Source organism: Eulemur rufifrons, chromosome 8 (assembly GCF_041146395.1).
Source record: "Eulemur rufifrons isolate Redbay chromosome 8, OSU_ERuf_1, whole genome shotgun sequence".
Classification (NCBI taxonomy): Eukaryota; Metazoa; Chordata; class Mammalia; order Primates; family Lemuridae; genus Eulemur; species Eulemur rufifrons.
Genome location: NC_090990.1, coordinates 38,937,435 through 38,963,572, shown reverse-complemented (window position 1 = coordinate 38,963,572; position 26,138 = coordinate 38,937,435). Strand labels below are relative to the sequence as shown.

Below are 26,138 nucleotides of genomic sequence, written 5' to 3'. Positions count from 1 at the left end.
AGCCCTGGTGATGATATTTGACTATGTGCCACCTCCTTCCCCACAGCTGACTAGACCCAAGATGGGTACCTGACAATGTGGGCCTATCAGAAACTCTCCTGGAATATGGATTTGGACTAGACTGAGTCACTGGATGATAGTGATGCTTAAACTAAAAAGTCATGAAGAGTTGAGCAGGCTTGGGGCAGCCACGTTAGCTTAGCCATGTGAAAGCTTCAGGATAAAAGGTGCGCAAGGCCGGGTGCGGTGGCTCATGCCTGTAATCCTAGCACTCTGGGAGGCCAAGGCGGGCGGATTGTTTGAGCTCAGGAGTTCGAGACCAGCCTGAGCAAGAGCGAGACCCCGTCTCTACTAAAAATAGAAAGAAATGATCTGGACAGCTAAAAATATATATAGAAAAATTAGCCAGGCATGGTGGCACATGCCTGTAGTCCCAATAAAAAAAAAAAAAAAAGGTGCTCAAGAGAAACAGCAAGAAGTCGGACCCTGCCCCTCCAGAGTGGCCCTGGTCCCTGGCATAGGGACTGAATGTTTATATCTCCCCAAAATTCATATGTTGAAGCCAAAATAAAATATAGAGACAAATCTATAAGTTAAACATTTTAATTGGGAATGTGAGAATTGCAATTCAGGGCAGACACACAGATCAAGGTGGTGTCTTAGTATGTGCAAAGAACAAAGAGAAGGTTGGTGGTTTTATTAGAAAGAAAAAAGTTATGTATTGTTTTGAAATAAAGCTCACTGGCACTAGAGAAGCTTTTAGGAGCTAGCAAGCTCGGATTGGTGAGTGATAGTTGTAAGTAAAACTGGTCATAGAGTCACAGCAGGTCATTTTAGAAGCCACTAGCTAAAACTGGTCTTAGAGTTATAGCAGGCCTTTTCAGCAGCTGGCCTTGCAGAAAAGTCAATTCTTGGAGCAGGTGCTATGTGCCCCGAGTGCTTTCCCCCCTGGCCTCTTAACCCTGATTTAGTTGGGTATGACAAATGTGACCCAATTTGTATAATAAATTTTCATACCCCGATGTGATAAAATTAGGAGATGTGGCCTTCAGGAGGCAATTAGGTCATGAAGGTGGAGCCCTCAAAAATGGGATTAGTGCCCTTAGAAGAAGAGACACAAGAGTTTGGTCTTAGTTCTCTCTACTCTCTGCCATGTAAGGATACCAGAAGGTGGCCTGCAAACCGGGAAGAGTGCCCTCACCAGGCACTGGATCTGCCAGCGCCTTGATCTGAGACTTTCCAGCCTTCAGAACTGTGAGAAATAAATGTCTGTTGTTTGAGGTTGTAGTAAGCTATGATGAAGCCACTGCACTCCAGCCTGGGCAACAGAGGGAGACCCAGTCTCAATCAATCAATCAACAAACAAACAAACCACTTAGTCTATGGTAGATTTGCTATACCAGCCCAAACTAAGACAATTCCACTGCCTGTGTTGCTCATTGTGACATTACAACAAACATTTTTGACTTAAACCAGCTTATGTAGCTTTCCTTTACTTGCAACCCAAATCTCCCTGGCTGTGTGTTTTCCCAGGGCTCAATACAACAGGGATACTATTTCTATCAAAGGGGCTGTATGTCGTGGCCCGTTATGCAGGAACGAGGAATGAACACAGAGACAAAGAGACACACACACACAACGACGGTACAAGACTGCAGTGCCTTCCTGCTGCAGCGTCTTTATTTTTAACAGCCTGTTTGGCAACTGTCCCACCACAATTTCCCTGTTCCCACACTGTCTGTACTCAGCAAGTCCTATTCCTTGTTTTGTCTCTGGAGAGCTGATGTTTGCATTCTGAACTCTCTAGCCCCTCCTGTTTGCAGGGTCAGGGCGCCCTGGCTCGCGTGCAAGCCTACAGGCATGTTTTCGGAACAAAACAACAAGAAAACATTCCCAGGTCCGGGCCACATATGACCCGAAATGTCCTCTACACTGTATATTAATTACCATAACAAAGAGACACCAAACACCAGTGACTCTAAAGAGGGAATTTTATTTCTAGATCTCCTAACAGTGCAGTCATGGGTTGGAGGCCAGGAATGTTAGTGGCTTTGGGATTCTCAGCAAGTGGAGGGGAGGAGGTTGGGGGGCAGGGGGAGTGTGCACTGAACATTCTTTATTGGTCCACCCTGAATGAGCTAAGCAAGGCCACTGCTGACCTCTGCCAAGGCAGTTTGGATGGACAATGGGAGGCAGAAGCTAGCCAATTTTTTGTGAGCTGATTTATTGAGCATTAAACTGGGACGAGTGTTAAAATTAGTGGCAGGTGACGCACTACCTTCACTGCCTCACTTCCTCACCTTCCATTACATTTGAGATGCAAATGGGAGGTGAAGCAGTGAAGTTAGTGAATGTAGACAATGTCTGAGGGACGAATGAAATGACATTTTTAAAAGAAATGACATTTATTGAGCGTATGTCTAAGCAATGGTGCTCACACCTTTATCATCCTCCTTTTACAGATGAGAACACTTGACGGTTAGAGAGGTTGACAGTCTTACCCCAAATCTCTGGGAGGAGCTGGGCTTCCCCCCACCCAAGTCTCCCCGTCCCCAGGAGGTGCTGACAGCGGCGTAGGCCCCTGGCCCATAGGTGGAGCAATTGGCGCAGGCCTCGCCCCAGCCAGAACGGCGAGCTTTCAGCGGGAGCCGAGGCAGTGGAGGGCCGGAGCTGCACCTTCCCAGCCTGCGCCCCGATGCTGCGCGTCGTCCCCCGCGCCCTGCGCCTCCCGCGCCCCTGGAGGCCCTTTCGGGCCCGCGGTTGCGCCTCCGACGGGGCGGCTGGAAGCCCTGAGATCCAAGTGCGCGCCCTGGCGGGTCCGGACCAAGGTAAATGCGCGGTTCCCCGGGCGCGCCCAGGAAGCGGCTGGGACCTGGCCGGGCCAAGACCGGGCCGAGGGCCCGAGCGATGGCTGACGCGCCCATTGCGCGCGGGAAGACCGAGGCCAGTGGGGAAGGCAGGTCGCCCAGCGCGTTTGAGGATTCGCGCCCAAATCGCCTGTCTCCCAATCTAGGCTCCCAAGCAGCCCAAACCCCGAGAGGTGGGTGACCACCTTACTGGAGGCCCGACTCCAGCTGGGGTGAGACTCGTTGTCAATCTCAGTGTCCTCAGCCCCTCTTTGGCGGCCTCTGGCTGGGCGGAAGGGGAGTGGAGTCGCGCAGGGGTAGGTGTTGGCACCGGTATCCCTGGGTCAGGAGCGTTAAAGTGCCCGGTTCCCCTCCCCCGCCGAGAATCCTGGCAAGGTTCGGGGGGCGGAGGCGGCCGAGCCAATCCCGCTCTGCCGCGGGCGGAGGGAGGGCCGGGAGGGGACACTGTTGCGTCCCTGTGTGTTGAAATTCTAGGCTTTTCGCCCTTTTGACTAAGATTCAAGTGTAGTACCGAGGGGAAAGTTCAGGGATCACTGACAGATAGCTGCTCTGACTGCGCGCTGTGTTGCCGCGTTGGACTTGAAGTGCGTTGGCTGGCGCTGACCGCACACTCCTCAGTGCGCCGCCCTTAACCGACGGGCAAGGCCCTTCTCGTGTCTTTGCTTTCCCCGCCATCGCATGCGCTTCCCCCTGCGTTTGATGTAGCATTGTTCGTGTCCGAGTTTTAATTAACACAGTTGGCATTGTACTGTACGTTTCATTGTATTTCTTCCTTTTATCCGCTGGACACTAAATTTTGAAGAGGTGCTTTGCCTTGTAAGTCTAGTTTCTAGTTCCTTGCTTTCTGCTGTTGCATACTATTTGTCAATGGAAAAGAAGCCAAACTGTAAACTAATTTAAAGAGATTTGTTCTGAGTCAAATTTGAGGACCATGACCTGGGGCCGTGCCCAAGTGGACTCTCTGTGGTTGGGTTACAGTTTGGTTTTATACATTTCAGGGAGACGGGGATTACAGGTAAAGTCGTAAATCAATACACGGAAGGCATACATTGGTTTGGCCAGAAAAGGTGGGCCATCTCGAAGGGGCGGGGGTGGCGGCTTACAGGTTACAGGTGGGTTTAAAGATTCTTTGACTTGTAATTGGTTAAAAATGAGTTTTTGTCTAAAGGCTTGGAATGTTTTAAGATCAAGAGGTCAGTTAATCAAAGACCAGCTACTGCCAGCATATATTTGTTATGTAAATTAAGGACCTGCAGGTTTGTCTTGTGTAGCCTTAAGCCTGTCAATGAGTTACAAAGGATATCTCCAAGAAGGGAGGGGGGCATGATGACGCATGTCTAACTTACCTCCTCATGATAGGCAATTCAGTTTTAGGGTATCCCCTTGGCCAGGAGTGGGTCCATTCAGTCAGTTGCGGGGGGACAGGGAAGCCTTAAGATTTTATTTTAGTTCATATATTCCTAGTGTGCACCCACCACTTTCAATGGACACAGAGAGGCCACCAGTGTCCCACTACATTGCCTGGTGAGCATTTCCCTGACCAGGTGGAATTGCTGGACCCTAGAGAATACCCCATACTCTTATGCTTAGTACTGCCAAATTGCCAACAGTGCTTACCTTGATAGCGATGATTATTCTCCCCACTTTACAGATTAAACAATTGAGGCACAGAGCATTAAGCAATTTGAACCAGGTCTGGTTTCAAAGCCTGTTCTCAACTGTTAGGTCATCACTGACTCTTCTGATAATTCAGTGACCCAAAACATAAACTTGTATATCTGTAAATAAAAAATCATTATGGATCATAGACCTTTGGGCTCACTGGAAATATTGGGAATCATTTTATCCAGAATGAATGACAAGGATCAGCAGATGAAGCCTCTGTCCCTGCCAGAGGGCATATATGAGGGAGAAAGTCAGTGACAGGAGAAGGAAACCTAGGTGAAATAGTGGAGGAGGCACGGGGAAGAGGTCACACACAGGAGAACCCTCACTGAAAGTGAGCTGGGTCATTCGATGTTCATGTTAGAAGCCACTAACATGCCTTCCACTGGGGCTGACAGCCCTAGAGCTAGAGCATTGTCACATTTTACCTATTGTCCTTGAGAGTGAGATGGGCTGGTTAACCTCTCTCCCCTGTTCTTTAGCTGCCCTTATTTCTTGTACAGTCGGGCATCGCCGGGGCTACGTTCTGAAAAATGCGTCATTATGTTCTTGTGTGAACATCACTGAGTGTGCTTACACAAACCTAGATGGTGCAGGCTACTACACACCTAGGCTATATGGTACTGTCAGCTTTCAGTCTGAAACCATTGGTTCTTGGTGCACTCTTGGCCGAAGAATGACCAGACACACCAAAGTTAGGCAAGCACGAAACTGAGGTTTATTGAGGAGAGAAAGATAGGAGTATAGGGCAAGAGCGATACAGGTTTACAGAACATGGTACATATGCCATAGATGACAACTGGACCCACTGTCACAGCAGGGCAGGCAAAAGGAAGGGCAAAGAGAGAGAGGTTGGCTATGGTCTGCGTTCTATTTTATAGTGTCTGGATAGGGACCTCCCTTGTGGTTCAGAGGGCACCATGGAACCACTTTGATTAGACAGTTGGGAGTCACATGACCTGAGCCTTAACTACACATGTGGGTTCTAGGTCACTTTCTGGACTTTATGGTACCCATGCAGCTTGGCCTGTGGGCTAGAGTCCTCTGCGTTCTTTTGCAGCTGGCACACCAAGTTCCGTTTGGCAGATTCATAGGGTACTCCCTCCTCCCCCAGGTATGGAGAATCAGGGTTGGGCAGGACCAAGATGGGGGCAACAGCAGCCAGTTTCATCCCTAGGAGGCCCAGAATCCCGCACTGTCTACCTAACAGTACAGCCTATTGCTCCTAGGCTACAAACCTGCACAGCATGTTACTATATTGTGTACTGTAGGCAAGTACAACACAATGGTAAGTATTTGTATATCTAAACCTATCTAAACATAGGGTGGGTGCAGTAAATATATGGTATAAAAGATAAAAAGTGGTACTCTTGTAATAGAGTACTTACTGTGAATGAAGCTTGTAGAACTGGAAGCTCTGGGTGAGTTTATGAGTGAGCGGTGAGTGAATGTGAAGGCCCAGGACATTACTGTTCACTACTGTAGACTTTATAAACACTGTACACCTAAGCTACATTGTTACACTAAACTTATAAAAAATATTTTTCTTTCTTCAATAAGTTAACCTGAGCTTACTATAACTTTTTTACTTTGTAATTTTTAACTTTTTGCCTCTTTTGTGATAACACTTAGCTTAAAACACATTGTGCGCCTGCACAAAAATATTTTCTTTCTTTATATCCTTGTTCTATAAGCTTTTATTTATTTATTTATTTATTTTTTAGACAGGGTTTTGCTCTGTTGCCTGGGCTAGAGTGCAGTAGTGGCATCATAGCTCACTGCAACCTCCAACTCCTGGGCTCAAGTGATCCTCCCACCTCAGCCTCCTGAGTAGCTGAGACTACAGGCATGCACTACCATGCCCAGCTAACTAACAAAATTTTTCTGTAGAGATAGGGTCTCACTATATTGCCCAAGCTGGTCTCGAACTCTTGGCCTCAAGCAATCCTCCTGCCTCAGCCTCCAAAGTGCTGGGATTATAGGCTTAAGCCACCATGCCTGGCCCTTTTTGCCACACTGACCTTGGATCTAGACTACTCTGAAGTCTGTGGGACTCAGGTTCCTCGACTCCTCTGATGTGATTTCTCTGTATCCGCCATAGTTTCCCTTCCCCAAGGTTGGGCCACTTTCTCTGCTGGAGCATCAGAACTGGAAAGGACCTTTGGGCCATCTGAGCTCCTGGGTAGAGCCTCCAGACCTGCTGGGCTTTAGGAGCTCTTTGTGGGTTTCTGGGGAGGCTAAGGAAGCCCAGCTTGCCTGCATGTTACAGTTCTCTGGCCCGAACCATAGTTTTGTAATTCCTGGCTGAAAACCCTGTCCCTTGATAGCCCTGAAGCTTTCATTGGCCCTTTTCTGTGTCTCAGATCAACGCACACTGAGAATGCCAACTTAATAAACACTGCTTGCTCCACAGACAAAGCTGAGGACCCTGGGAGATAACCAAGGATGAAGGCCACAGGACTGGGACACACTCTAGTCCATCCCTGACATTGTAGAAACAGCCTCAGGGGGATGATAGGAGTGTTCGAGCCCTTCCCAGAGCCCGCCTCTCTTCCCCACACCTGGCCCAGATGGTGGGGTTTGGGAGTGAGTTGAGGGCAGAGTGGGGTGCAAGGGCCAGATTGCGGGGCGGGGGGGGGGTTGTGCGTAGTATTAAGGAATTGGACTTCATTTTGAGGAAAGGAGTGGGGGAAAAGATTTGGGTTTGAAAAGATGACTCTGACCCAAATGGGCAAATGAATGTGTATGTCGGGGGAGGGAACAAGACTGAGGACAGCTGGGTGATCCAAGAAACAGGAAAGAGCCTGTACCAGGTAAACGGCTGCAAGGAAGGGTACGAGCTGAGAGATCTGAGATCTATTTGAGAGGCCTCGGTGACTGAGTGCATTTTGTGGGTGAGGAAGCATGAGGCTACAGGACCAACTTCTGGTTGATAGTAAGGTCGTTCACGCACCACTGGAGCCAGTTGGCTTACCCAAGGCTGCCTTATCCCCTGCAGGAGAAAGATTGATCATTTTTGGACATGTTAGTCAAGATATCAAGTGAGCATTTGGATATTCACGCCTGAGGTGCAGAGGAGTGCCCTGGGCTGGCCGGGTACACGAGGCAGTCCTGGGTGTACAGGAGGCAAGTGTGTGGGAGGCATGGAGGGTTCTCTGAGGGGAAGGGCCAGATCAGCAAGCGCAGGCCCCTCCTGACTCTCCCACCTCACCTCACAGTGCCTCCCCTCCGCCTGATCTCTTCTGTTCTGGAAGGTACCCTGCAGTTCCACACCTGGGCTCTCAGCTGCGCTGCTCCCTCCGCCTGCAGTGGGCTTCTCTCCTGGACTGCCTGCCTTCCCCGCACACTGCCAACACGCACACACGCACACACACAATATGCACACGCATGCACACTTGCACGCACATGCACACATACAGGTGCACATGCACTCACATGCATGCACTCGTGTGCACACTCACATGCACACTTAAACTTCTTGCCAGGCCAATTCCTATTCTTCTGTCAGCTCTCAGCTTTAAGGTCACTTCGTCGTCCAGGAAGTCATCACTGATGTACCCTGGGGTTCCCCTCTGCCCAGTACATCCCCTTACCTGCTTGTCCTCTATTTTCCAAATCCTCATCACAAATATTTAATGTCTGCCTTCTCTGCTTGACTGTAAATTCTATGGGGACAAGGGCTGAGTCTGCCCTCGTGTCTAGAATCAGAGTGTCTGGGACAGAGGCCAGCACATGTTAAATATATAAATGGGCCGGGCGCGGTGGCTCACGCCTGTAATCCTAGCACTCTGGGAGGCCGAGGTGGGCGGATCGTTTGAGCTCAGGAGTTCGAGACCAGCCTGAGCAAGAGTGAGACCCCATCTCTACTAAAAATAGAAAGAAATTATATGGACAGCTAAAAATATATATAGAAAAAATTAGCCGGGCATGGTGGCGCATGCCTGTAGTCCCAGCTACTCGGGAGGCTGAGACAGGAGGATCCCTTGAGCTCAGGAGTTTGAGGTTGCTGTGAGCTAGGCTGACTCCACGGCACTCACTCTAGCCCGGGCAACAGAGCGAGACTCTGTCTCAAAAAAAAATAAATAAATAAATAAATATATAAATGTACAAATGAATACAGAGAACCTGACTGGCCCTTAAGGAACTTCAGTGATTACAAACTGGGTAGAAGAGAACCTAATAAAGGAGCGTAGAGGTATCACCTGAGAGGTGGGAGAAATGTGGGGCCCCCAAAGCCAAGGCAGACACTGTCCAAACCCACAGAATATACACCATGAACCCTAATGTAAACTATGGATTTGGGCGATGATGATGTGTCAGTGCAGATTCGTCAGTTGTAACAAATTACCTCTCTGATGGGGGCTGTGGATAGTAGAAGTGGCTGGGCCTGTGTGGGGCAGGGGAGAGAGGGCAGTACATGAGAACTCTTTGTACTATACTTTCTTTTCTTTTTTTTTTTTGAGACAGAGTCTCACACTGTCGCCCGGGATAGAGTGCCGTGGCTTCAGCCTAGCTCACAGCAACCTCAAACTCCTGGGCTCAAGCAATCCTCCTGCCTCAGCCTCCCGAGTAGCTGGGACTACAGGCATGTTCCACCATGCCCGGCTAATTTTTTCTATTTTTAGTAGCGAGGGGGTCTCACTCTTGTTCAGGCTGGTCTCAAACTCCTGACCTCAAGCGATTGTCCCACCTTGGCCTCCCAGAGTGCCAAGATTACAAGCGTGAGCCACCTCGCCCGGCCTGACTCTTTGTACTATACCATCCACTCAATTTTGCTGTGAACCTAAAACTGCTCTAAAAAAATTGTCTATTTAAAAATAAATAAATAAATATTCTTTTAAAAAACCAAAGCAGAAAATGTTCAAGAAGGAGTGTGTGTACTGTCAGCAGAGGTTTCTGCTGCTGAGAGGTTGAGACAAGGATGGAAACATGTCCCTTGACTGGTGATGTGGCTACACTGGTCACTTGGGTGAGAACAGTTTCTGCTGAGTGATAGCGGTAACCTAGATTGGAGAGGGTTTAAGTGAATGGAAGGTAAGAAAGTGGCCAAATCAGTATAGAGAACTCTTTTATTTTTTTTTGAGACAGTCTCACAGTGTTGCCCGGGCTCGAGTGCTGTGGCATCAGTCTAGCTCACAGCAACCTCAAACTCCTGGGCTCAAGAGATTCTCCTGCCTCAGCCTCCCAAGTAGCTGGGACTACAGGCACGTGTCACCATGCCTGGCTAATTTTTTCTATATATTTTTAGTTGTCCAGCTAATTTCTTCCTATTTTTTTAGTTGAGACGGGGTCTTGCTCTTGCTCAGGCTGGTCTCGAACTCCTGAGCTCAAACAATCCTCCTGCCTCAGCCTCCCAGAGCAGAGTGATAGGATTACAGGCATGAGCCACCTCGCCCGGCCTGAGAACTCTTTTAAGAAGCTTGGCTGTTGCTGGTGAAAAGAACATCACATGCATAGGGCAAAGGCTACTGTGTTGCCAAAGAGGAAAGAACATGATTGTGATCAAGCCTCTGTTGTTTAGTTGCTCATTGCTTGTGACAGAGGAACATATCAATTAGTGCCCATGATTGTGCAATTAGCAAATTCCAGATTTTGGGAAATCCTACAGGTCAAACACCCAGGTTCCTAGTCAGATAGCCTTTGAGGGAAAGACAGGGCTAGAAGGAGAATCTGGGGACTTTAATAGGCTTTTAAAAGACACATTAAGATTTTTAAAACAGGCAAGTTTAAACTATGATGTCTAGGGATGCACACTTGAGTAATAAAATTATAAAGAAATACATGGACATGATTACTATAAAAGTCAAAAAGTCTGGAGTCCCAGCTACTCCGGAGACCAAGGCGTGAGGATCACTTATGCCTAGAAGTTCAAGTTCAGCCTAAGCAATATAGCAAGACCCCATCTTTAAAAACAGAAAACAAAAAAGAAAAGCGTTATTTTGGGAGGGGAAGGAGGGAGCTATGATTGAGTCAGGGCACATGGTGGGGCTTCTGAGGTGGCGAGCACTGTTCTATTTCTTGATTTGGATGGTGGCTACAAGGGTATTTGCCTTATAACTCTTTAAACTCTACAGGAAGAAGTTTGGCTGTGAAGGTACGAATAATCTGGAGGGAACTGTGAACGTGAAGGTGTGCATGTGTGTGTCTGGGTCTGTGTGTGTACTGGTGGCAGAAGCAGGCAAGGACTACTGTGGCAGTCATTCTTGTTCCTCCCCCGTTTTGCTCCACAGTTCACACGCCCTTCAACTTCCCCTGTGAGGCAGAAAGAGCAAGGTTTACTCTCTCCATTTTAGGGTTGGGAGAGGTGAGGCCCAGGTATGTGACTTGCCCCAAGTCACGCTGGTCTTCTAGGGCAGAGGCTGCCCAGAACGCAGGCAGGAGTGGGCAGGGCCAGTTGGCTTACCCAAGGCTGCTTTGTCCCCTGCAGGAATCTCTGAGATTCTGATGAACAGACCTCGTGCCCGCAATGCCTTGGGGAACGTCTTGGTCAGCGAGGTAAGAAAAAGGGCACCAGGGTGGGCTGGGGAATGGGCTGGGAGTATCTGACGGGGTGTCCTCTGTAGCTGCTGGATGCTCTGGCCCGGCTGCGGGAGGAACGGCAAGTGCGTGTCCTGATCTTCAGAAGTGGAGTGAAGGGTGTGTTCTGTGCAGGTGGGTCCCCTCCCCTGTCCCCATCCAGGGGCTTTGCAGGGCTCCCACCAGCCTGCAGGGCTGGGGGGAAGCCTTAGATCAGCTCCAGCGTAGAACTCATTATTTCCATTTCACAGATATGAACTCAAAGACTCAAGAGAGGAAAGATTCCTTGCCTAGGGTGTCACACACCTGAAAGAGGTAGAATAGAATTTAGTCTCAGCAGGGCGCGGTGGCTCACACCTGTAATCCTAGCACTCTGGAAAGTCGAGGTGGGAGGATTGTTTGAGCTCAGGAGTTCGAGACCAGCCGGAGCAAGAGCGAGACCCCATCTCTACTAAAAATAGAAAGAAATTATATGGACAGCTAAAAATATATATAGAAAAATTAGCTGGGCATGGTGGCACATGCCTGTAGTCCCAGCTACTCGGGAGGCTGAGGCAGGAGGATTGCATGAGCCCAGGAGTTTGAGGTTGCTGTGAGCTAAGCTGATACCATGGCACTTTAGCCCGGGCAACAGAGCAAGACTCTGTCTCAAAAAAAAAAAAAAAAAAAAAAGAATTTAGTCTCAACTTGGCCTCTCTGACCCCAAGTCTCAGTTTTGCTACATGCTTTGTTCTGACCCTTCATTGAGGAAACAGTCCAAAGATGCTCACAAGGTCAGCGGCCAAGATGGGACTCTGTGCCCCTTTGCCCACCCATAGGATCTCAGTCCCTGCCACCAACTGTCCCTGTGTCATTTGGTCCTCCCAGCAGGGCAAGCACCATTTCAAAGATGAGGGAAGAAACACGCCCCAGGCCTAAAACAAGAGGAGGTCAATTGAGAGCAGAGCTGACCTGAGAACAGATTCTGGGAGTGTGGCTGGGCAGGGGCCAACAGGGGCCACACACTTGCTGTGTCACACAGCAAGAGGCTGTGAAGGGATGGGATGGGAGGAGCATGGCTCCCAGGGGATTGCAAGGGGATTGCAAGGGGATTTGGCTCAGCCCTTAGGTTTGAGCCGTCAGGGTGCCCAGCTTGGGGTCTGCACTGATAGGCAAGAGCTGTCCTGGCTGTGGTCTTTATCGTACCCTGGCCACTTCCTTTGGCTCTGTCTCTAACCTCCTCTATCAAGGTCATGTCATTCCTCCCCACCCCACCCCCCTTAGCTCCACTCCTCACTATTCCAGCTAAGAGAGAAGGAAGGGGGCGCTGCAGGAGGCCTGATCTGCCCTGACTAGCTCTGAATCCTGTGCTAGTTCCTGCCTCTCTGGGCCCTCGTTTCCCCCTCAGTCACTGAGAGGCTGGACTGATCCGAGACTGCCAAGGGCTCTCCCAGCTCTGACTTCCTACAGTTCAGGACTTGAAGAGTCTATATTCACCCCCTACTCCTGCTCAGCACCTGCCATCTGGCCTTTGATGGCCCCACCAAAGTCACTGTTCTCACCAGCGCTCTTGCCCACTGCCATGCCACTATATCCTATGCTCATTTCTCAGTCCTCTTGACCCCTCAACCTCCTTGGACCCCGATGACCTTGCCTTTTATAACTTAAAAATTATGATAAAATATAAATAATACAAAATTTACCATTTTAACCATTTATGAGAGAGAGAGAGAGAGACAGGGTTTCACTCTGCTGCCTGGGCTAGAGTGCAGTGGTACAATTTTACCTCATTGCAACCTTGAACTCCTGGCCTGAAGTGATCCTCCTGCCTGAGCCTCCCAAGTAGCTGGGACTACAGGCCCATGCCACCACTCCCAGATAATGTTTTAATTCTTTGTAGAGATGGGGTCTTGCTATGTTGCCCAGGGTAGTCTCGAATTTCTGGCCTCAAGCAATCCTCCCACCTTGGCCTCCCAAAGTGCTAGGATTACAGGCATGAGCTAACATGCCTGTCCCATTTTAGCCATTTTTAAGTGTAAAATTCAGAGTGGCATTCAGTACATTCACAACATGGTACAACCATCACCAGTACCCATTCGCAAAATTTTTTTATCATTCCAAACAAATCCAACCCATTAATCAATAATCAATAATTAATTCCCCTGTATCCTCCAGGCCCTGGTAACTTCTATTTTACTTTCTGTCTCTATATATTTGCCTATTCTAGATACCTCATATAATTGTAATCATATAATATTTGTGTTTTTTGTGTCTGGCTTATTTCATTTAGCATAATGTCCTCAAGGTTCATCCATGTTGTAGCAAGTGTTAGAACTCTGTTGTTTTTTATGGTTGAATAATATTCTACTGTATATATACCATGTTTTCTTTACCTATTCTGTTGATAGGCACTTGGGTTGTTTTCACCTTTTGGCCACTGTGAATAATGTCCCTAAGAACACTGGTGTGCAAATACAGTCAGCCCTCAGTATCAGCGGGTTCTGCATTCACGGAGTCAACCAACTGCAGATTGAAAATATTAGAAATAAATAAATAAAAATAAAAATAGTACAAATAAAAACAGTATAACAATTATTTATGTAGCTTTACATTGTATTAGGTATTTTTTTTTTTTTTTTTTTTTTTGAGACAGAGTCTCCCTCTGTTGCCCAGGCTAGAGTGAGTGCCGTGGCGTCAGCCTAGCTCACAGCAACCTCAAACTCCTGAGCTCAAGGGATCCTCCTGTCTCAGCCTCCCGAGTAGCTGGGACTACAGGCATGCGCCACCATGCCCGGCTAATTTTTTCTATATATATTTTTAGCTGTCCATATAATTTCTTTCTATTTTTAGTAGAGGTGGGGTCTCGCTCTTGCTCAGGCTGGTCTCGAACTCCTGAGCTCAAACGATCCGCCCACCTCGGCCTCCCAGAGTGCTAGGATTACAGGCGTGAGCCACCGCGCCCGGCCCGTATTAGGTATTATAAGTAATCTAGAGAGGATTTAACTGATACAGGAGGATGTGTATAGGTCATATTCAAACACTGTGCCATTTTGTATAAGGGACTGAGCGTCGGCAGGTTTTGTTATCTGCAGGGTCCTAGAACCAAAACCCTGCAAATACAGAGGGATGACGCTATGTGTTGAGTCCCTGCTTTCTACCCTTTTGCGTATATACTTAGGACTGAAATTGTATGGTAACTGCTTAATTTTTTGAGGAACCAGCAAACTGTTTTCCATAGCAGCTGAATCGTTTTGCATTCCCACCAATGCCCGCAGGGTTCCAGTGTGTCCACGTCCCTGCCAACACTTTTTGTTCTGTTGTTTGTTTGTTTTAAATAATGGCCATCCTAATGGACTTGGGGCAGTATCTCATTGTGGTTTTGGGTTGCATTTCCCTAATGACTAATGGTGTTGAGCAACTTTTCATGTGTTTATTGCTCATCTGTCTGTCTTCTCTAGGGAAATGTCTATTGAAGTCCTTCACCCATTTTTGAATCAGGTTGTTCTTGTTGTTGAGTTGTAGGAGTTATTTATATATTCTAGATCTTAATCCTTTATCAGATATATGATTTATAAATATTTTCTTCCATTCTGTGGGTTGTCTTTTCACTCTCTTGATAGTGCCCTTTGATGCACAAAATTTTTCATTTTGATGAAGTCCAGTTTACCTTTTTGCTGCTGTTGTACCTTCCCTTGTTTGACACTCCTCTTCCCTCACCCCCTTCGTTGACTGGGTTTCCTGGTGTTTCTCCTTCCTCTCTGCTGCATCCTTTAACTACCTGGGATTCTGTAACAGGCCATTTTCCCAAGGGCTGGCACCAACCCCTTGCCATCTGCAGGTGCAGACCTAAAGGAGCGGGAACAGATGAGTGAGGCGGAGGTGGGGGTCTTTGTCCAGCGACTCCGAGGCCTGATGGATGACATCGGTGAGGGTCTGGGGCTTGGAGGAGGGAGTCTGATGCCAGTCCACCCCCCCATCCTCTAAGCAGAGTGCTTTCTGTTTTGAGCTCTGTGGGAAGACAGATGACTGTCCCAGGGGGATGGGTACAAGGAAATGTACAAGCCGGGACAGGGTTCAGAGGGTATCTGCCCTACAGGGTGAACTCTGGCCCTTCAGCCTTTGTGCTGCACTGTGCCCTCAGGGCTCAACCTGGCCATTGTAGAGGAGCCAGGTTTCACCAAGCATGCTTTCAGGTTTTGGCAATTGCTGTTCCCTTTGCCTGGAATACCCCTTCTCAAGTACCTAGACTTTTACTCATCCTTCAAGGCCTCCATTACCTTCTCCAGGAAGCCTTCCTGACACACCCTCCAAGCTTCCTTTTGTCAGAGCACTGAAATCATTGCCTGATTACACGTTTGCCCTCCCCATTAGACTGAGCTCCATGGGGACAGGGGCCACGTCTGATTCAGTTCTGTGTTCCCGGCACTGGGCTTGACACACAGAAAGGCAGGTCCCAGGAAGGCCAGCAGGAGAGTGGGCCTGAGCAGGGATCACCCAGCCCATCTCCCCATTCTTGTTCCCCAGCTGATCCCAGAACTTTCCCTGATGGGAAAACTGACTTCAATCTAAGATAACCTGGCTGAGGTACCAGGTGAGGTCCCCAAACCTGGGACCAGCTTGCCCCTCCTCAACCTTGAGCCTTGTCCTGGTCCTGCCTGCAGGGCCTTGCAGGCTGAGCCCTCCCTCCTCTCCACAGCAGCCTTCCCCGCTCCCACCATTGCAGCTATGGATGGGTTTGCCTTGGGCGGAGGCCTGGAGCTTGCCCTGGCCTGTGACCTCCGAGTGGCAGGTATTGGGCAGGGAGTGCTGTGGGGGGATGAGGACGGGAGGGTGAGTGAAACAGGGTAAGTCTGGGCTTCTGCCAAGTCAGTCACTGCACTTGGCCTTTCAACCAAGAGCAAAACTGAGGCAGGGTAGGGGACACAGGGAACTCAGGCAGAAGCTGCTTCCCTCTTTTTGGGAATGATTCTACCAACCTCAGAGCAACTGCTGACAGCAAAAAGAATACAGAGAACGAGGCCGGGCGCGGTGGCTCACGCCTGTAATCCTAGCACTCTGGGAGGCCGAGGTGGGCGGATCGTTTGAGCTCAGGAGTTCAAGACCAGCCTGAGCAAGAGTGAGACCCCCATCTCTACTAAAAATAGAAAGAAATTATATAGACAGCTAAAAATATATATAGAAAAAATTAGCCGGGCATGGTGGCGCATGCCTGTAGTCCCAGCTACTCGGGAGGCTGAGACAGTAGGATCGCTTGAGCTCAGGAGTTTGAGGTTGCTGTGAGCTAGGCTGACGCCACGGCACTCACTCTAGCCTGGGCAACAGAGTGAGACTCTGTCTCAAAAAAAAAAAAAAAAAAAGAATACAGAGAACGAAAGCCAAGGAGGACAAAGATCAATGTCCAACCTTCCAGTTCTGTCCGAGTCAGATTAATTTACCATGTTTTGAACAAAGGTGAGCCACAGGGACAGTCTCTCACTGGCTGAGCTAATCACATTACTTGTTCTGAGCAATCGAGCTTTGTTTGAGGAGTAGAGGGGATGAAGATGACTGATCGCTTTTTAAGGTGACTGCCTTGGTGGTTAGGAGCGTCCTTCTTGGAGACAGCTAGACGGAGTCTGAGCGCCACCATGATACCTCTCTTACCCCCAACTGCTGTCTCCTGCCAACCCAGGAGGGACATTTAAAATGTGTAACTCCAGGCATGAAGGTCACTTCTAACCACACAATGCAGGTCAAAGAGAAGGAATTGACCAGGTGGCCAGGCACCAAAATACCAGGTTGGTCCTAGCTCCAACTTCTCACCTGCCCATGTTCAGGCAACTACCTGGCAGGGTCTCCATGAGGACTGAGAGAGTGAATGTAAAACCTTTCATAAGCATGACATTGCACAGTTAACATGGCCTGGGCTGGGTGAGGAATTCAGAAGGGAGAGGCATGTGGTGTGGGAGGTGGTCAGTCAAGGCCAGCTTCTCAAAGGAAGTAGAACTCAGTTGGACGTGTACTGGAAGTCAGGGACACTTCAGGCTACAACAAAGCTGGGAGGGATAACCATGGTAGGAGCAGGAGTCACTGACACTCTAGGACAGGGCAGAGCTCAGACTCTATTAACCAACAAATAGCTTATCAGGCACCTTCTAGGAGCCCCTTCCTGGTTCCAAGCACCATTACTCACGTAATCCTTAGCAGCTCTCTGAAGCAGGCAGAAAAGGGCCATTTTTTTTTCCCATCTTTGAAGTTCAGGAAGGGTGAGACTTGCTGGTGACACACAACTCCATCAAAGGGCATGGTGGAATCAGGGCTGCCTGGGCCTCCTGACTTCCAGGCTAGGGCTCTTCCAAAGGCAGAGTCTAGAGGGGCCCGGCTGTGGCCAGACCATGGGGGAATTGGCCAGAGGGGAGAGCAGACCAGAGACAGGTGTCTCTTCTCCCCAGGGATTAGCACTGGAGGAGGGGGTGGGTGGGCACGGGCTTCACTCTGTTCTGTTTGAGCAGCTTCCTCTGCAGTCATGGGACTGATTGAGACCACTCGAGGGCTCCTCCCAGGGGCAGGTAACCTCACCTACAGCATCTACCCACCCTCTTCCACCTGCCCAATTCCCCTCTAACCAGGGTCCTCCCCTCCCATCCTAACTCCCTTTGCTTCTCTGAGAAGTCGTGGCTGACTCCCAGGCTGGGCCTTCTCTGGACTCCCACTTCCCACACCGATTTATCACCCTGACCCCTCCACCTGGCAGGAGGGACTCAGAGGCTGCCCCGCTGCCTGGGAGTGGCCCTAGCAAAAGAGCTCATCTTCACGGGCCGAAGACTGAGTGGAGAGCAGGCCCACTCGCTGGGGCTGGTGAATCATGCTGTGGCCCAGAACGAGGAGGGCGATGCTGCCTACCACCGGGCACGAGAACTGGCCCGAGAGATCCTGCCCCAGGTATGGTGACAGCCCCGCACAGGAGGGCAGGCCTGTGCTATGGGGGAGGCAGGGTGTTTTGGGGTGCAGGGTATTCCTTGGGGTTGCACATCCATTTGCCCAAAGACAAAAAATTAACCCTTTTTGGAGTTTTTCATCTATTCAGCCATCCAGTAAGCAACAATCAAATTTTAATTTTAAATTAAAATGAAAATTGAATTCCAAAGGACTGGAATCAAATGGGTGTGAAAGCCCTCAAATTAACACCATCCAATAGACCTTTAAGAGATGACAGAAATGCTCTGCATTGGTGCTGTCCGTTAATGGCAGCCACTAACCAAATGCAGTTAAATTCAAATTAGATAAAACAAAAAATTTGGTTCCTCATAGTCACACTACTAGCCATATTTCAAATGCTAACAGCCACATGTGGCTCCTGGCTACTGTATTACGGCACAGCCTTACAGTGTCCCAAAGACTGAAAAAGCAAGATTCTAAGATGGATACAGAACTTAGCCCATCTTTCCTTTCCTACCATACTGCCTGGTGTAGAAATTCTTTAAATACATCATGCAAGACATGTGTTAAGACTCACTAATTTTTTAAAAATCCTCAAATAGCTTTGGAGCATAATCCCTAAAAAGTTTAGTACTGCTCGCTAGAGAGTGGGCTTATTAGGCCCTGCCCAGGAGCAATCCTACCAGCTGCAGGGCCCAAAGACTTCAGCAGGGAAAGGAAGGATCTGGCTGGCTGTGGTCTCCAGGCCCTGAGAGGTTCTGCTGGCTTCTTACAACTCTTTGGGGGCGCAAGGTAGAAGGGGTTAGGGGCAGGAGATCTCAAGTTTCCATCAAGATATATAAAAGCAGCTGCAATGGAGCTAGGTTTAACTAATTTACAATAAATCTTGACTTAGCCTATTCTGAGTAGCTCTCACCTGTCGGACACAATGCTACTAGCTACTTTTATTACAGTGTCTCTATCATTAGAACAATCTAGTTAATTGTCACCATTTGTGAGAAAACAGACTCAGAAAGGTTCAGTGAGTGACTTGGTCAGGAAAGTCAAAAAAGTGACTGCAACAGTCACCATTTGTGAGCCAACAGACCCAGAGAGGTTCAGTGACCTGCTCATCGAGGTCACAAAAAGTGAGTGCAATAGTCACCATTTGTAAGCAAACAGACCCAGAAAGGTTCAGTGATCTGCTCATCAAGGTCACAAAAAGTGACGGCAGCATCAAAAACAGACAACACTGGTATTTCAGCATTTATTTTGCACAAAACAGAATGCAATAAAAAAACTGGTATTTTATTTTGTTACAGTGCAAAATATGAATAAAAAATTTTAAACTGTGAAGCTAAATATTTAATGTACTTACAATACAAAAAATTTACAAACATGTTACAAAACAAAGTTAAAATATAAGCCTATACAACATGTTAACCGTACATCATTTTAATATTAACAGATAGTATTTGAATTAACCATGAAAATAAGTAATTTTGAAAAAAATCCTTCCCTGTCCCTAAATAATCCTATCTCTTATAACTGAGATCTTCTTTAATTTGGGAGTCAGGGTCCATAACTTTTTTTAAATTGATAATCTAAACCAAATGCTTTGGTTTAACAGAAAGCTTTTTTTTTTTTTTTTAAGTCTTATACATAAATGGAGAGTCTGATGCCATTGCCTGGACAATTTTAACGCTGTCAGGTTTCTACTACAGTTGGTCAAAAAGTCTCCAAACTAATACAGAACTCTGAGTCACTTAAGGGAGAGGCTGACTGCAGCTTCCACAGCTAGACCTCTAGACTGTGTAGGGTTTGTCTTTTTGCGTAAACTAAATGACAATCACAGGATTATTCAGATTTCCAAATATACTGAAATAACAGTACTATACTAATATGATTACCAGTATTTTCAGTGATAGTAGTTTTGTACTCCAAACACCAGTCTACCAGCTAGTACCACTTCCACAGATGAGACCTTCTGGTGCAAATGAAAAACAAGCCTGCAACAATCCAGCTGTGTTACTAGGTACTCAGAATAAAGAGGGCTCCCATATGGGTGTGCCAGTTATGGTGGCAGACGGCTGCCACCTAGTGGACAAACCACTCTGGCTAGGGAGTCACAGTTCCAAAGTTTACTCAGCCCAGAAAAAAATCTGTCGATATCCTCAAGGTCTGCATCTTAACACTCAGATTTCACCCTTAAATAGTAAATACATATTATCCTTTGAATAATGGATTTGTTTGTTTTCTTTTTCTTTTTTAGAGACAGGGTCTCACTCTATTGCCCAGACTGGAGAGCAGAGGCGTGATCACAGCTCACTGTAGCCTTGAACTCCTGGGCTCAAGCCATCCTCCTGACTGTAGCTAGGACTACAAGTGCATGCCACTAACACCTAACAAATTTTAAATTCTTTTTGTAGAGATGGGGTCTCACTATGCTGCCCAGGCTGGTCTCAAACTCCTAGCCTCAAACGATCCTCCTGCCTTGGCCTACAAAAGTGCTGAGATTATAGACATGAGTCACTACCCCTGGCCTCCATGTATGTAGTTTAACTTTCTTTAGTGAAAAATCAGTTTCTTTACTGGATAGTTACCTAAATTATAATAATACTAGCTAGACCCAGTGGCCCCCTTCTCCCCAAAAGCATGTCATACCAACACATTTTACACAAATGAAATCATAATGTATATACCAGATAGCACCTTGCTTTGTTCACCTAACATTTTTTGGAGATTTTTCCATTTCAGCACATATCTAATTGACGTCATTCTTTTAAACAACTGTACACTTTTGCATTCAGGGTATAGATGTGTCATCATTATTTAACCAGCACCCTAATGATGAACATTTATGTTGTATCTTTTTGCCACTGTGAAATGGCTGGAATGAATAACTTCATACAAATCCCTACATGGAGTTGCAGCAAAGAGCACATGTATCTAACATTTTGCCAGTTTTTGCCAAATTGCTTTCCTGAGGCATATCAATTTACTCTATCAATAATACATGCAAATACCAGTTTCCCCAATCTCAGCAAGTGAGCACTACTAACATTTTCCTGCGGGGCCTGGCGCCTCGCTGTCTGATCTGCCTTTCTCAGTGCAGCTGCAGGGCATCCTTCACGCTTATGTTTCTTTTCCTGTGTACTACTTTTACGTGCCTTTTGTAAATGTTTTTCAAAAATTATACCAACTTTTCAAGCATCACATGTACTCACCAGAAAATTGGTTTCCCTGATCATCACCTAAACACAAATCTGGGAATGACATCAATTGGACATCAGACTGAGGTGGGGGGTGGGGGAGGGGATGGGGGTATGCCTACACAATGAGTGCATTGCGCACCGTTTGGGGAGTGGTAACACTTGAAGGTGCTGACTCGGGAAAGGGGGGGTGGGGAAAAAAATATGAAACTATTGTTTTTAACTTGCACTGTTCACTTAATAATTTATCATGAATATTTCCCATATTATTTCATATCATTGTACAAGAAATAATGTATACATTATGAGGACATACTGTATCTAACAAGATATACTGTTAGACTCTTTGATTCTGTAAAATTAAATTGAAAAAAAAAATAAAAAAAAAAAAATTATACCAACTTTTTATAAATTACGGAAACTCATCTGTCATTGAGTGTTGCAAATATTTTTCTTCCATTTTATTTTATTCTATTCGTGTTTATTTTCCTCCAATATGAAGTTCATTTTTATGTAGCTAGCTTTTTCATTTATGGATTCTATGCTAACACTTTAAAAATCATTGTCTGATAGTCCTATAGTAAACACTTCAAATAATACAGTATGAATGATCTAGGAAATAGATGCACTCCTTGCCTAGCGTGCCAGGGCTGCTGTGGCACAGGTTACTCGAAGTAAAACCAGTGATAAATAAACCAAAGACACTGCTGTTTCCATGTGGACACGTCAATATGCTCCCCTGGGATGTCAACCCAGATCTGTGAGACTCAAAAGCCCAAATTCCTAACCTGACTTTTTGTTGTTGTTTTTGTAAAAACTCTGCTGGAGTAAAACCTGCTTATAGTCAAGGCTGGCATTTACTGAGATAAGGGGGAGAGAGGAAGGGAGTAGCAATGGGAGAGGTGGCCGGGAGCCAAATGCAAGTCTCACCAGTGACTCCCTGGATAAACACAGCCAAGTGCTTCACCTCCTTGCACCTCAATTTCACATCTGTAAAATGGGTGATTAGTGAAAACACCAGCCTGGAAGGGTCGGAAACACCATTAGGTGAGTCTGTGGGTAGGAAAGCATTTTGTAAACTGTAGTATGTTGCACATGGTGGAAGGACAGGCTGAATGACAAGAACCCCAGATGGTTAGGATTGGGAGGGTCAGGGATCAGTGTGGCTTCTTTTGTTATAGAAAAGGAACCTCAACTAAGAGGTAGGAAGACTAACATTAATGAGACACATCAGATAGAATAGCTGGAACTAGACCCAGACCGCTGCCTCCTTGTCTAAAACTCTTCCCTCAACAGAGCTGAGTACATCTCTTTAGTTCAGATCTCTATTGGCATTGATCCCCTCCTCAACCAAGCTTTTCCTTTTCCCTAGGCCCCCATCGCTGTGCGGCTGGGCAAAGTAGCCATTGACCGAGGAATAGAGGTGAGAGGGTTTGGAGTTGGGACTTGGGTCCACTAAAGTCACTCATGGCTGAGACACAGTGTTTTTTTATGGCTCAGATTGACAGCACAGTTAGAAAGAACTCAAGAATTGGACTCTTCTAACAGATTCTGACCTCTTTCTCTGTACCCCAATTTACCCATCTCCAAAATGGGAAGTCTGGCCAGATGATTTTATTGTTTACATTTTATCCTCTTCCCCTTCCCCTTGGACAGAGGAGGAAATTGAGGTTCAGAAAGGGTAAGTAAGTGACTTGCCCAAGGTCACAGGGAAAGCAAGTAGGAAGAATCCAGGTCTGCGTGGCACCGAGTGAGTGTTGCGGGGTTTGTGCTGGTCGTCAGTAATGTGGCCTCGAGGGCAGGACTCAGGGTGATGCCTTGTGTGTAGCTAATCTATCCCTGGACATCAACTTATCCATCAATTCACTCATCACACACTGAATCTAGACCTGAGCAAGGAACTGGGACATAGAGATGAATTAAATATGGTCACTGTTCCTAAGGTAGGGAGAGGGCAAAAATACACAAATTACTAATAAAAGGTGAATGGTACTAAGCAGACACCTCAGAGAGGTTAAAGCTGTGCTGTCCCTATGATAGCACCATGTGGGTTTTAAACTTAATTAAAAGCAAGTAAAACATTCAGTTCTTCCTTCATGCTAATCACAGTTCAAATGCTCAGTAGCCACATGTGGTTAGTGGCTACCATATTGCACAGTGCTGGGTTAAAGAGTGTTTATTCTAATAGAGTTGGGCCGTGGGAAGGCTAAGAATTCCAGAGAAAAGGAACAGTTTGAGCAAAAGAACAGAAGTGTATAAGCGAGCAGCTTGACTGAGGGGACGAGGGGAAGACACTGCATGCCTGTTAGGAGCACGGACTCGGTTCCAAGACCTGCTCTTCCACACTCTGTTGTGAACTCTTACAAATTACTTCACCTTTCTGGGGTGGGTGGGTGTGTGTTTCCATCCAGCCCAAAATGTCAATGCTTCACCTTTCTGTGCCTCACATTTCTCAGCCGTATGACGGATAATAACCCTTGCTGTGAAAAGTAATGAGTTTACACACATATATACATGGTACTTCTCTTTTTTTTTTTTTTTTTGAGACAAGAGTGTCGCTTTGTTGCCCAGGCTAGAGTGAGTGCCGTGGCGTCAGCCTAGCTCACAGCAACCTCAAACTCCTGGGCTTAAGCAATCCTACTGCCTCAGCCTCCTGAGTAGCTGGGACTACAGGCATGCGCCACCATGCCCGGCTAATTTTTTTTTTCTATATATATTTTAGTTGGCCAGATAATTTCTTTCTATTTTTAGTAGAGACGAGGTCTCGCTCATTGCTCAGGCTGGTCTCGAACTCCTGACCTTGAGCGATCCACCCGCCTCGGCCTCCCAGAGTGCTAGGATTACAGGCGTGAGCCACCGCGCCCGGCCGATACTTCTCTTAGAATGGTGCTTACAAGTGCTAGTCACAGCAAGCACTTGGGCCTAGAAGCTGGAGAAATTGCCAGGGGCCAGGTCATAAGGGCCCAGGCCCTTCTTCCTCAGGGCAGCAGCAGCTGGCCAAATTAACTGCCAGGGGGCAGGAGCATGGCGAGCAGCCAGACGGGAAGGAACACTGGCTGTGGACTCCTGCTCTCCCACCCCGCTCTGACAGCATGTCTGAATCTGCAGGCTGTGTCGACCCTCCTCATTGTCCTTCCAGCCCCCATTTCTCCCAGCACTGTTTGTCAACATGGTCAGGCTGATCCAGGGAGCATGTCTTTCTTGCAGGTGGATATTGCATCGGGGATGGCCATTGAAGGGATATGCTATGCCCAGGTATGTGCTGCTGCCAGTCTGTGCATGCTTGTTAACAGAGGCGGGGCCAGAGGTAGGGGACATTGTATAGTACAGGACCAATGTAGAAGGTTCCTCCGAACCCTAACAGTACGACTGCATGCCACCTCCTGGTTAACCTGGAATGGTTCCAAGGGAGCCACCCTGCTTATCTCTGGGAATATTTCCTCAACCATCTAATGGTGGTACATCCTGGCCCACTTAGTGCCCAGAGAATCAAAGGACAGCGCAGAGGTACTGGAACAGCTTCTAGCACTGTAGAGGCCAGGATGGGCTGGGATGTCAAGGCTTAGTTACAGCCTGCAGGCTGTGCGTGTTCAATGGAAGGGCTGTAAGCCTGGGACTACTAACCTATTCAGTCCTTCACTCCAGGGTAAATAAAATGCTGGTCTCCAGGTTAACAAATATCCGAAACACTCCTAAGTAAGGGGTCTTGGGGCTTGCAGAACCTAGTGTGAACCAGCTGTATACCCAGATTCAAAGCCAGATTTCTTGCTGCAAAGGCTAGTCTTTCTTCTCTGCAGAGGAGCCTCATTATCAGACTGTGACAGAAGGTAGGGAGCCCTCTGGAAACACATAAGCAGTGTGCAAGTAGAGGCTACTGGCCATGGGATACAGATCCTACAGAGGCTGGCCTGCTCCCCCCAGGAAACCAAGGAGCCACTGCTTATGCTTTTGTATGGCTCAAGACCAAAGTCCAGAAACAATGGAAACACTTCGATCCTGGCCTTGTCATGGACTGAACAAGCTTAAGGAACTCTTTTCTGGCCTGTAGCCCTGTTCCCCCCAAATTAATATTCTGTACCTTGTTATAGAACATCCCAACCCGGGACCGGCTGGAGGGCATGGCAGCCTTCAGGGAGAAGCGGCCCCCAAGATTTGTTGGCGAGTAGCCCCCATTTAATCTTAAGCACAGGAGATGGATGCCTTAAAGAGCAGGATCCAGAAAGGAAATCCGCAGCTGGACTGCCCTCACCATTCCACCTCTTTGGGCTTCTGTTTCTTCACAAGGACGACGATGGATATGAAATGACTGGCATAGTGCCTGGTACCTGGGTGCTGACTATACCACTTACTGCTACCTTCCTCATCCTCACTATGGCTAATCACTAGGTTGGATTTGCTTTGGAGAATGCCTGTCTCTCTCCCTACTTGAATGATAAACTAAGGATTAAAATAGATCCCTCTGGATTTTTGTATCATTGGCTCTCAGGCCCTTTGTCTCTCAATTATCAGGCACTCACTAGAGATGTCAAGAGATTTTGAGAAATCTGTAGTTTCTTCCTCTAGACTACAGAGATTATAAATAAACCCTGGTTATTGGGTGAGCACGTGTCAGCAGTCAGACAGCAGACCCTGGCTCTCTGCCAGTCACTTGCTGTGTAACCTTGGACAAATTGTTTAACCTCAGCTTGCTCATCTGCAAAATGAAAATGTTGTGAATATTTTAAAAAAATAAAAACTCACGTTCAATAAATGTGTTCTAATTGTTAACTTATAATATTCTTGTGAGGACTAAATGAAATCATCACTGAAAATTCTATGTAAACTATAAGGTGACAGGAAATCTTTCATGGCCTTCAGAAGCACTGAGAAGGGTGCGATTAACTTTGATGGAGAGAAGGGAGGATCAGGAAATGGGCAAGTAACATGGAATTGAAGCCTGAGGATTAATAGGCATGTGAAGCAAAGCAGCTGCCTAATGCAAACATCATGAGCAAAGGTGAAC

At 47.3% G+C, this 26,138-nt stretch overlaps 1 protein-coding gene across 6 annotated transcripts; it reads left to right on the top strand.

Annotated features, from left to right (window-relative positions):
* The first annotated feature begins 2,613 nt into the window (after positions 1 to 2,613).
* ECHDC2 (enoyl-CoA hydratase domain containing 2) lies at positions 2,614 to 25,885 on the top strand. 6 transcript variants are annotated; one of them, XM_069479982.1, is made up of 10 exons: positions 2,614 to 2,828; positions 10,960 to 11,027; positions 11,096 to 11,183; positions 14,866 to 14,952; positions 15,727 to 15,816; positions 17,519 to 17,575; positions 17,761 to 17,948; positions 22,509 to 22,559; positions 24,344 to 24,391; positions 25,225 to 25,884. In XM_069479982.1, exons 1-10 carry the CDS (start codon positions 2,696 to 2,698, stop codon positions 25,300 to 25,302), a joined length of 888 nt encoding a protein of 295 aa, XP_069336083.1. In that variant the 5' UTR covers positions 2,614 to 2,695; the 3' UTR covers positions 25,303 to 25,884. The 6 variants fall into 6 exon arrangements, with proteins under 6 accessions (XP_069336083.1, XP_069336084.1, XP_069336086.1 ...); XM_069479981.1 differs by having other exon boundaries at positions 2,615 to 2,828; positions 15,724 to 15,816; XM_069479984.1 differs by lacking the exon at positions 2,614 to 2,828 and adding an exon at positions 10,461 to 10,847 and having other exon boundaries at positions 15,724 to 15,816.
* The last annotated feature ends 253 nt before the right edge of the window (positions 25,886 to 26,138 follow it).

Excerpts from the sequence above, each read along its gene's own strand:
- ECHDC2 (XM_069479981.1), top strand. The coding sequence starts at position 2,696 with ATGCTGCGCGTCGTCCCCCGCGCCCTGCGCCTCCCGCGCCCCTGGAGG. Across the intron at positions 17,949-22,508 it reads CCCGAGAGATCCTGCCCCAG|GCCCCCATCGCTGTGCGGCT; the intron begins GTATGGTGACAG and ends CCTTTTCCCTAG. Across the intron at positions 22,560-24,343 it reads CCATTGACCGAGGAATAGAG|GTGGATATTGCATCGGGGAT; the intron begins GTGAGAGGGTTT and ends TCTTTCTTGCAG.